Raw genomic sequence first — 12,083 nt, forward strand, 5'->3', positions numbered from 1 at the left:
CCGCTCTGCGGGAAGCCTGCTTCTCCCTCTCCCACTCCCCCTGCTTGTGTTCCTGCTCTCGCTATGTCTCTCTCTGTTAAATAAATAAATAAAATCTTTAAAAAAAAAATGTTTTTTTTAAATTAGAAGTTTTATTCATGATATCCCCAACCTGAACACAACCCAAATGTTTATCAACAGGTGAATGGATAAACAAATTGTGGTACAAAGAGTGGAATACCCCTCAGCAATGAAAAGAAATGAACTAATCATACATATAACAATATGGGTGACTCTGAAAAACAGTACACTGAGAAATTCTATTTCTGTTAAATTCCAAAGCAGAGAAAACTCGTCAATAGTAACAGGAAGCACTGGGTTGCTTGGGCCTGGAGGTGGGAGGGACTGATTATAAAGAGACTTGGGAGGAAGATTTTGGCATGGTGAAGATGTGCTACATCTTGATTGGGATAGTAGTTACATGAGTGTATACAGATGTCGAAACTCCTCAAATTACACACTTAAAATGGGTATATTACATTGCATGGAAATTGTACCTCAATAAAGATAAAAAAATAGGAAGGGAGGTATGCCTGGGTGGTTCAGTTGGTTAAGGGTCTGACTCTTGATTTAGGCTCAGGTCATGATCTCAAGGTCATGAGATCGAGCCCCAAGTTGGGCTCCATGCTCAGTGTGGAGTCTGCTTGAGATTCTCTCTCTCCTCGCCCTCTTCCCCTTCTCCCGCTTGCGTGCTCACACATTCTCTTTCAAAATAAATAAAAATCTTTTAAAATATAAAAAATGGGAAAGGAAAGAGAAGTATAAAACTCAGGATGATGGTTTTCTCAGGGGTGGGGGGAAAGCAGGAGATGGACCAAACAGGATCACAAAGATAGTTGTAACAAAACCGACAATAACTTAGTCTTTAGTTGCTTTAGTTGGGCATTAGGCTTACATATCTTCATTTTGTTATCGTTTGTTATAATGTTTTTGGTAACATGTAATATTCTTTACATATAAAATATTACCTGATAAAAATTAAGAAAAACATAAATTAATAAAAATGCATGGACTTCAGGGTCGGAAAACTAGGGTCTGGCTTTGAGTTCTAATGAATTCTATTCCTGGATAAGTCACTTCCTGGAATTTCTTAAAAATGATTCAGCCTAATTTATATTGGTTGTTAAGAGGAAGAGATGAAACAATATATATAAAGGTGTTCTGAAAATATAAAATACTCTGTATATTACTTGAAGAGTTATAATGGTAGGCTGATTATAAAAGCAGTAATGAATAATATATAGAGAACATTAACAGAACAGTATTAGCAGGGCCAGCGATAGCATGGGGAGAAGGAGGAGAAAAAGCGGTGCGCATACTGAGTTCTTCCCTCCTGCCAGGTACCGTTCTGAACTTTTAACATGAAATGACTAGTTTAATCCTCATAAGAATCTCATAAGGTAGGGCGCCTGGGTGGCTCAGTTGGTTGAGCGACTGCCTTCGGCTCAATCATGATCCTGGAGTCCCAGGATCGAGTCCCGCATTGGGCTCCCTGCTCAGCAGGGAGTCTGCTTCTCCCTCTGACCCTCACCCCTCTCATGCTCTCTCTCTCATTCTCTCTCTCAAATAAATAAATAAAATCTTAAAAAAAAAAATAATCTCATAAGGTAAGTACTATTAGTGTCCACATTGGGGAGCTGAGGAAAGAGGCCCAGAGAAGTTAGGCAACTTGCCTAACATTACACAGTTTTACATGGTGGAGACAGGATTCAAATCAGACCAGTCGGGCTCTAGAAACAATGTCTCTAACCACTATACAAAAAATGGCAAGTTACATATTAGAGAAGGAGCTTAAGACCAAGGAATTTGGAGTGAAAGAATATGGAAAGGAAACTCTAGATCGAACTACATGTCTGACGTTGTTAAAAATTAGGAATATGAGGTAAAACAAGAACAATATATTTAATACCAATCCTTAAAGGATTATTTTCGTATTTCTCTTTTTCTCACATTCTTACATTTCTATGCATCTATTCAGAAAATAACCAATCTGAGGAAACTAATTCTGAGAGAGTTGACATACTTTTTTAAAAGATACTCTTTTACCAGACTTGGCAAGATTTCTCTCCCCAGAATTTACCTTCCCCATAAGATGGTTGTCAGTGAGATGTCTGCATTGGGAAAGTCTTGGATATACATACAACTTACTCAGCAGAAGAATGCTGCATTTAGTTCGAAACCAGAAGACCCAGGTTCTAGTTGTGAATCAAAGCACAAGCGAGTGACTTGCATGTGGTAGCTCAGTTTCCTCATCTGTACCACATACCTCACAGCAGAGGCCAAGCTAGAGGGCTAGAAGTAGTGCCAAGCCTGAGCCTCGCAGCAACCAGCACTCACGGTCAAACCAATGAGCCAATAACAGCACTGTTCCCAAAGACAGAGCCACACCCAAACCGGGTGGCTATTTTGTGAATTTCTCCCTCTTTAGATCTTTATAAAGCTCATTTTACTATGATTTCCAATATAAAAAGGACTGGAAAAGAAGAGTCAGCTGCTGTGGTATATAGTATAGAGGTTCCTCAAGGAATTAAAAAGAGATTTACCATATTATCCAATAATTCCACTCCTGGGTATTTACCCAAAGAAAACAAAAACACTAATTTGAAAAGATCTGCACTTCTATGTTTATTGCAGTATTATTTACAATAGCCAAAATATGGAAGCAGCCCAAGTGTCCATCAACAGATGAATAAAGATACACACACACACACAGGAATATTACTCAGCCATAAAAAAGAATGAAATCTTGCCCTTTGCAACAACATGGATGGACCTGGAAGGTATTATGCCAAGTAAAATAAGTCAGCCTGGGGCGCCTGGGTGGCTCAGTTGGTTAAGCGACTGCCTTCGGCTCAGGTCATGATCCCGGAGTCCTGGGATCGAGTCCCGCATCGGGCTCCCGGCTCGGCGGGGAGCCTGCTTCTCCCTCTGACCCTATCCCCTCTCATGCTGTTTCTCTCTCTCTCTCTCTCTCTCAAATAAATAAATTAAAAAAAAAAACTTTAAAATAAGTCAGCCTGAGAAAGACAAACACCACAGGATGTCACTCACATGTAGAATCTAAAAAACAAAACAAATGAAGAAACAGAGAAAACACAGAATCAGACCTATAAATGCGGAGAATGAACTGATGGATGTCAGAGAGAAGAGGGAGTGGGGAGGATGGGCAAAATGGGTGAAGGGGGCTGGGAGATACAAGAATGAAGAAGTCAAAAGAATAAAAAGTACAGCACAGGGAATATACAGGCAGTGATACTGTAATAGCATTGCATGATGAGCTACACCTGTGGGGAGCCCAGCATAATGTACACACATGTCCAATCACTATGTTGTGCACTGAAACTAATGTAACATTGTCTATCAACTATACTAAAAAAAAAAAAAAAAACAGAAACTTACTTGTAGGACTTTTTTTTTTTTAAGATTGGGGTAAAAGGTAGGAAAAGAAGTTTGCATTTCAAAATGCAAAATATAGAATAAAATTTTATTTGGAGAAAAATCCAATTTCTTAAAAAAGAAAGAAAAGGAGAAGAAGAGACAGGAAGAACAGAGTATAGGAGGAGTGACTTAAGGCAAAATCCCAAATTCGCCTCATAGAAGAAAAGGGGCTAAAGATGTAGTGGGGCGGGGGGGAGGGTGCTTTGTAAAAAGAAAAAGGCAGATTAAATTGATCGTCATCACCATCATTGTATCTCTTCGGGCAATTCAGGCAAAACACCTGATGGTGCATGTTTACTATCAGGGCTCTCAGGCCCAGGGATATGAAGCCTTAGAACATAAATCAGTACTAAAATCATACATCAGGAAAAACAAACACCCTGAAATGTATTTATTTAACTTTATTTTCTAAAGTTTTTATAACGAACATACATTAGTACTGTAAAAAAGAGTTTCTAAAAATCTTTGACCTTTTGGCGTAAGACACAGAAGTGGTATAAAATGTATCATAAATGCTTTAGAAATGTATACATGCAAATTAAAGTACACCATACGTCAGTTAACAAAAAAGGGGAGGAGAATAAATTGCCATAGATAAATTACCAAGAATCAGAACTCTTAAATATCTAGATTTACAGCACAAATTTCTGGGAAAGTCCATACAATAATTGTTGGTTTTTAAACAGAAAAGGGTATCTGAACATACACCAAAACCAACTCTGTTTCAGAGCATTTTTGTACAATTTTGTCATATTCTGTTAGATATAAGTATCTACTGAAAACACTGAAATAACTTTATGTTTTTATAAGAATTTAGATGTTATAATTCCTACTACTAGTTTTCTAAAAATAGGTTTACACAATATAAAAAGAATCTCACTTTGCAATTTGCCTGGTAGGAAAGGTATATGCAAAAAAATGTAAGTGCACAAATAGTTCTTGTAACACTTGTAAAATTTAATAAGAGGCAGGCGTCTCTTATGTCCTTCTCTAAAGTAAAAACATACCCGGCTCTTCGGCTGTGGCTCCTCCTTCCCTCGGGTCCTCAGAAACTATTAACTGTGTAAAGCATTTCCCTCCCAGAGGCTTTTCTACAGCTGCTACCTAAAAAGTTAAAACAAAACAAAACCACTTTGGGGGAAACTTGTGTTAAATCAGAAAACTGAAAATACTTTGAGAAAGGTTTCTTTATTTCCTAAAACAGTCCATGCAACAGAAATATGACTCTTAACATTTTTTCCCAAAAATATTTCCAAGGAGACAGTCTCTTACCTTATGTTTGGATAAAAGAGGACTGTAGAAAAAAAGAGAAAAAAAAAGATTTTAAAAAAATTACAGCAGCTATATTCTTCCAAACAAATGTCACTGAAATGGCTGTAAAAATAAAATATAGCTTCTCTGGATTCTAATATTAGCACAGAACATTTCCAGTGCTACCACTGGTTCACACAGTTCAAAGGGCAGCTCTCTCATGTGTTAGCTCCTTAGCTAGCCAATTACTACTGAAAACACCCAAAGAAGCTGTAAATGCTGAGACCCAGAAAAAAAAATGTTAACATTTTGCTAATAATGTAAAGAGTATTTCACACACATATTTTTAAAATTTCAGTTTATATCTTTATAGTCTGAAATAGGTTATGATGGAAGATAATTTTATTGGCATTATCCATGGAAACAGGTAACAAAAAAGAATTTTAAAATATTATATTTTTTAGGGAATATCAAAGATAACAGAATGTCCACACAAAAGGTATGCACAAAAATATTTATAGCTATTTTATTCATAATACTCAAAAACCAGAAACAATCTGAATGTCTGTTAACAATATCATGGACAAGTAAATTGCTACACAGTCCTACAGTGAATCCACAGAAATAAAACCCGAGCAAATTACCATTACATGCAACAACATGTAACAGCATAATGATGGGCAAAAGCAGTTAATACAGAAATCTCCATTCTGTATGATTAGGTTTATAAGAATTACAGAATAGGCAAATATACTGTTATAGAACTTAGACAGTGGTTATTTTGGGGAGTAGGTGCTGACTTGGCACATGCATGAGGGAGCATTCTGAGGGGCTGGACTGTTCTGTGTCTTGGTCAGAGTCGTAATTACATAGACATATATGTGTATATAAAACCTTCACTGAGGGGCGCCTGGGTGGCTCAGTTGGTTAAGCGACTGCCTTCGGCTCAGGTCATGATCCTGGAGTCCCTGGATCGAGTCCCGCATCGGGCTCCCTGCTCAGCGGGGAGTCTGCTTCTCCCTCTGACCCTCTTCCCTCTCATGCTCTCTCTCTCAAATAAATAAATAAAATCTTAAAAAAAAAAAAAAAAAAAAAAAACCTTCACTGAGCTTCTGCGCTTTAATGTTTGTAAGAATTAAAAATTATTTTTTATAATAAAAAATTTAGGAGTAATAATTTTTGGGGGCATTATCCAAATTTGAAGCATAAAAATGCCTTGCTGATATTATATTAAATAAATATTTGTTGTCAAATAATTAAAATATCTGCAACACATTAAAAAATGATTAATTCCATGGGAAAGGCAGAGAAAGTGTCTATACTGAGTATTTTGAAAGAACACAATCTCCTTTATCTATTGTAAAAGATTCCATTATTTTAAAACTCTATGAAGTTGAAAGTTAATCTATTTAACATACTAAGAAATTAGGTTATAATGCAGAGTCCCTAAAAACACTGTTTCCAAGGTTCAAATCAAAAGCAGAAAACTGTCATCATGAGAGCTGAATGACCATCATTTCTGAATCTACAAAGATTCTTCAAAGGCTGGTCTCCAAAATAATCAGACCCTAAAGCAACTCTCCACTACGTGGGTCTGTTTCATTACTGACAAGTAGAGTTTTAGTTTGCTCTTTGTGATTCTGGTGGAAAAGGAGAAAAAGTTATCCACAGGATGGAATCTTGAAGCGTCTGTATCGAAGATTCGATACAGAAATCTAGTTTAAATATCACTAGTTTAAACACTATAATTTTCCCTCACCTTCAGAATTCTGAATCTTAGAATAATGAGTTCAAAAAATATATTTAAGTGCTTTATTATTACTGTGATTTAGTTTTAAAAATCCCAATCTTTGATACAAATCAAGCAATTTAAAATTATCTGGTAAATGTAAAAAAAAAATTATCTGGTAAATGTAGCTTTACCACTGCAGTATTTGGTTAAATATTGTACTGTTTCTGCTTCCCACTGTTAGACAAATCTTACAGATGTGTTTTCACTATAACATATGAACACTGGCAAACAACTACGATAAAAAATCCTAATACACAACTCTTTTCCATTTCCATCACCTAATCTCTTAACCAAAGAGAGGTCAAAATTAAAAGTTATATTTTAAAATTTCTGATTAGAAGGTGCTTTGAATGAACGTAAAGTTGAACTTATACTGAGTTCTCAGAAACTATGATAAAAGTTAATCAGATAAAAGCTAATCATTTTATGTTTTAATTTCTCCAACTGAAAACATTAACAAATAAAAAATGGATCATGAATTTCAAATATTCAGTGCTACAATGCTTCTTCAATACTCTATTTCAACTCATTCTACACAAATACTGATGTACTTACTCTTGGTGTGTTGTGCAAAACTTAGTGAGCCGTTCAAAATCTTCACCATTAAATCCTTTTTCTGAATTCCTTAGAGATGTAACTGTATGTGGTTGTACAGTTTTCCATTTTGTTTCTAAATTTAAAATATTTGTTAATTACTGGCTATTACAAAACATATTTAGGGGGGCAAAAGCAGTTAACGGGCACCACCAATCAAGATCCCCATGCAAAATTATCTTATACAACCCAAGTTAACATAGTTAGCAAAAGCTAAGTGATTACTTTTCAATATGAGTAAATATTATTCCAGACACTAAATTAGCCAGTGGGGCATGCCAAAGGATCAGAAGAAATGCAAACAGTGTTCTTTTCTTGGCATTGATACAAAGAGCAAAATACAGAGAGAAATTTTCTCACAATGACACAGACTCGTGGTAAAATTGCTACTTTCTATGCAACATTAACTTAACTGTTGAAACATCTATTTCCTGACTTAACAAAACCAGGTCAAATACGTTAAATTTCTAGATAGGAACGTTTTAGATTACTGATAATTGCACATCTTATGTGAGTCTGTACTTACCCCACTCTTCTTGAATGGCAGAGAGATTTGCAAGCAATTTCTCATGATACAGTCGTTCAAGCTGAATGAATTTCATTGCTTTCTCATCTGAATAGAAAAACTGAGGAAAATAGAAATCCATACTCTTTACATTTAGCCTCATATTTGAAGAATGTCCTCTTGAAACTGGGAAATTTGCAGCTTACCAAAAAAATGAAAGGACTCTAAATACTTTTAAATTAGGGTTTCTTGGTTTGGAGTTTTAATGGAGCATGTGATGCCATAGGTACTCGGGTTCCGTTCTATCAGCAAACAGAAACTAAAAGAGGGTTTTAGGGGCGCCTGGGTGGCTCAGATGGTTAAGCGTCTGCCTTCAGCTCAGGTCATGATCCCAGGGTCCTGGGATCGAGCCCCAGATCGGGCTCCTGGCTCAGCGAGGAGCCTGCTTCTTCCTCTCCCTCTGCCTCTCTTCCTGCTCATGCTTTCTCTCTCTCTCTCTCTCTCTGTATCTCTGTGTCTCAAATGAGTAAAATCTTAAAAATAAATAAATAAATAAATAAATAAATAGAGGGTTTTAATGCTCAAGAAATGCCTGCTTGCCAGTGTATCTCTAGCAGAACCAATTAAAAGTAATTTAATTGGAAACAGGACCCACATGGAATCCTGGAATCTAAATGTTTTCCATTTTTTTCCCTTCTCCTTAAATCACTTTCTGTCAAGCAACTATATTACCCTCTATTCAAGTGTGTGTTCCTGATTTCGACTCACCTTGACTCTTTTCTTTTTTTCTCACTGAATGCTTTTCTCCCACAAGACCAAAGGCTTGCAAGCCAAAACAAGCACAGAGCACAACATTACATGAATCTTTTGTAAAAACTTAATTAACTGGCCAGAATGATTTTCGTAATTATGTGATTCCACTCTTTTGTAGATTTTCCTATAAACTTCTGCCTTCTCCATCTGTATCACACATTTAGCATCATGTGAGGTCATGGTCAATTGTCCAACTGTCTACCTTCCTTTGGGCCATGTTCTAAATGTTGACCCAAAAAGAGGGGAAGACATGATCACTTGGATGCTCAGCTCTCTCTCTCATCTGTAGTCTTCAAAATATGCCGGGGATCATAAACTAGGCCAGGGAGAAGTGGGGGCAATTCCATTTTCCTCTGCCCATGACATAAAGTATACCAAAGTTTCTCAAACTTCACTGAACATAAAAATGATCTGAAAAGCTTGCTAAAAACGCACATTCCTGGGTCTGATCTCTAGAAACTCTGAATCTGAGGCATGGGTGTGCACACTACGAAGTGCCCCCCCACCTCAGGATATGGATGGTCTGTACTACACTACACTGTGCTCATTATTTGGTTAGAAAAAGAGTTCTAGCTTCCCTTCCACCAGAATTAGATCTCCTGCGTATTTAGTCATGAGCTGCCATTGTCTGAGATGGTTACCACAGTCGATTTGACAGGGTTCAGGATAATTGTGTTTCCCTCAATCTGCTTGGAGATGTAGAACAAAGTCAACAAGGTGAGGACAGAGTCGAAATCACACAAATGGGGAAACAGATGGTTAGGGCACATTCTTTCTAAAGAGTCTATATGGAGCCATCCCTGGAAAAGAGAAGCGATTTTTACAAAGGGCAATTGGAAAACTGAGGGAAGAAATGTTTCCTGTATAAAAGCTAATATGCGGTTTCACTTGACAGCATTTGTTCTGTTTATTACAAGTGAAGAATTCAGTCTTACTTTTGCAGCTGAAAGCTAGAATAAGATGGTCATGAGATATACTATGTGTAATATGCTCCCCAGGCTCTAATATATGAATATCACTTGACTTGTACTTCTGTTTTAATTCAAAAGAAAGAAAAGCCAATGGATTTTTAAATTATATGTTTCAGCAATGTGCTTTTTTCTGCCCTCCTAAACATACAAATATTTAGATTGTGGTAAAATTGGGGCTTCTTGATGGAAGGCCAAATTTGGGTGGTTCTAGAAAATTTTCTGGAGTGGCAGAAACTGTCTACACCTTGCTTTCTGAGGTGGTTACATGGGTGCACACAGCTGTTAAAACCCATCGAAAACAACAGATATATATATATATATATCTGTATATATTTTTATTGTATGTGAACCTCAACTTTAAAAAACAGGCAGTAGAGAACTTATGAATTTCTTCCTGTAATTAAGAAAAGGATACAGTCCTCCTCCTGGAAATAGGACTCTGCTATCTGTTAAAAACAAACAAACAAACAAAAACCAGGAAATTAGATTAACATTTGGATGAAAAGGCAAATTTGGAACAAATCAAGACCTTGACGCTAAGTCTTTGATATCAGACTAAGAAAACTCTGAACTACACTCACCAGTTGAGAAGAAATCTGACTGTAGGCCCAGGACACATTTCTGAAGTCACTGATCGCAAGCAAAGCAAACAGAGACATTCTTTGGTTTTTTAACAACCCCTCTCTCCCTATTCTATTCTAAATCAAAACCAACTTCACTGATTCATTAGAGTTTAGAAGTAAGAACTCTAGAGAATGAAGAAAATACTATGAGGGCTTATAACAGTGTAACATGGGTGAAAGAATGACTCGTGTATCAAAAAGTTAAAATGTGTCAAGTCACATGAGACTCATTCGCATTTTACCAAGTACCTCATGGGACACTGACTTTTGGTTCTCTTTCGATATTTCAGAAAATGCAGGGCCAAGTGCTAAGAGTTGAGCAATGATACTTGGAATACATACAAAGTGCTGCACAGGATAAAGGGCACTGGATGGTGGAGGTCCAGAGATTTAGGATCTGGTCCCAGTTGAGGCTTATCAGTTACTGGATTCATTTTAAGGCATATTTAAATTGAAAAACTCTTTGATTCTGAACAGTTTGGGATCTTTTACTTATATCTTTATTTGGATATAGCATTTATAAATAGAACAACCATAAAACTGAAAGTATTCACTGAGAAATACTTGCATAAACTGACTGTTGTCATATTTAGAATATTTCATATAAATACTTCACACTTTTAAAACAGTTTCATTCTTACTAAGTCTCTAGTAAGAAAGGTGTTCCATCTATAGATCCCTACCTCCATTTTCCAGCTAGCTGCTGATGTGAAGAGCAATATTGTACTTGTCAAACCTATAATCTAGCAACAAAAAGGAATGGTTTTTCATAAAAGACTCTTAATCAGAGGAAACAAACTGAGGGTTGCTGGAGGGGGTTGGGGGGATGAGGTGAGTGATGGGCATTAAGGAGGGTATGAGATGGAATGAGCACTGGGTGTTTTATACAACCGATGACTCACTGAACCTACTTCTGAAACTAGTAATACAGTATATGTTAATTAATTGAATTTAAATTAAAAAAAAAAAAAAGGGAACAGTTTTTCCCAAATCCCACAGTGGAAACAGCATGCTTTTAAAGGAAAAAATTTGCCTAGCTTAAAATTTATATTGTAACTCTAACATTTTTCTACAAGCAATATATACAACTGGACTCAATCACCTCTTCATAAAGTTTTAGTTTAACCTAAAGCTTGAGTCCACACTTACTTTCTATTCTGAGGACTTTGCAAAGGATAAACTGATTTTCAAGATTCTGCTTGTCTTTTATCAGCTCATCCACCTAACAGTATGACAATACTAACTGGAACCAAATCAAATTGTCAATATTTAACCACTGTTTTACTTACACAACAAGAATTCCACATACTACGACCAGTAGTGTGCTAACCCACACCTGACACCCGGCTCTCGAGTACTGGGGAGAGGCCTGACTTGCAGAGTTCGCTCATTTCTGTGTTGTCAATGCTTCCATCATAACCAACTTCAAGCTACCGACATGATGGACGCCACTAAATACGGTTCTCATGGGCTAGTGGTAGCGAGCTCCAGCAGCACACCACGGGGTTACACCTAACAGAAATCACTAGCATTTCATTTATCAACTTCTAGCGAAATCTGTGGCATGGCATCGAATTTCTCTACTATACATCACATTGAATATAGATCAAAATACATCACTCCTAAGATTAAATTTCTGGCTCTTCAAAGCCATTCTCACGCCTTTTTGCATTTGTGCACCATTAGCACACAGTCATTTATAAAAAGCTTCATACTCTTACAAACCAGACTTTCTGGCACTACAGAAATACACAGCTCAATTAGCTTTTAGATTTCTGTGATGGTTCCAATACCATAAAAGCAACTATAGGGGCGCCTGGGTGGCTCAGTTGGTTGAGCGACTGCCTTCGGCTCAGGTCATGATCCTGGAGTCCCGGGATCGAGTCCCGCATCGGGCTCCCTGCTCGGCAGGGAGTGTGCTTCTCCCTCAGACCCTCCCCCCTCTCCTGCTCTCTCTCTCTCAAATAAATAAATAAATAAATAAAATCTTAAAAAAAAAAAAAAGCAACTATAAAGGTAGGGTCACGAGACCCAGTGGCATTTTCAGGTGAAAGGGC

General features: G+C 37.0%; 1 protein-coding gene and 1 long non-coding RNA gene across 6 annotated transcripts in view; both read right to left on the reverse strand.

Annotated features, from left to right (window-relative positions):
• The window catches only part of CNST (consortin, connexin sorting protein), a 114,708-nt gene that overhangs the window by 27,727 nt on the left and 74,898 nt on the right, over window positions 1-12,083 (reverse strand). For all 5 annotated transcript variants that reach the window (XM_081824459.1, XM_081824460.1, XM_081824461.1 and 2 more), the window contains 5 exons: window positions 9,819-9,849; window positions 7,641-7,727; window positions 7,076-7,190; window positions 4,750-4,771; window positions 4,485-4,581 (listed from right to left, as the gene is read on the reverse strand). In XM_081824459.1, the coding sequence (XP_081680585.1) occupies window positions 4,485-4,581; window positions 4,750-4,771; window positions 7,076-7,190; window positions 7,641-7,727; window positions 9,819-9,849 (352 nt within the window). The remainder of the gene's footprint in view (window positions 1-4,484; window positions 4,582-4,749; window positions 4,772-7,075; window positions 7,191-7,640; window positions 7,728-9,818; window positions 9,850-12,083) is intronic.
• Window positions 5,199-7,058, reverse strand: LOC145722261 (uncharacterized). The gene is made up of 2 exons (XR_014146385.1): window positions 5,828-7,058; window positions 5,199-5,622 (listed from the first exon to the last, which is right to left on the reverse strand). It is a non-coding gene; the product is annotated as an uncharacterized LOC145722261 (long non-coding RNA).

Source organism: Leptonychotes weddellii, chromosome 6 (assembly GCF_054177405.1).
Source record: "Leptonychotes weddellii isolate Sample4059 chromosome 6, ASM5417740v2, whole genome shotgun sequence".
NCBI classification, from domain to species: domain Eukaryota; kingdom Metazoa; phylum Chordata; class Mammalia; order Carnivora; family Phocidae; genus Leptonychotes; species Leptonychotes weddellii.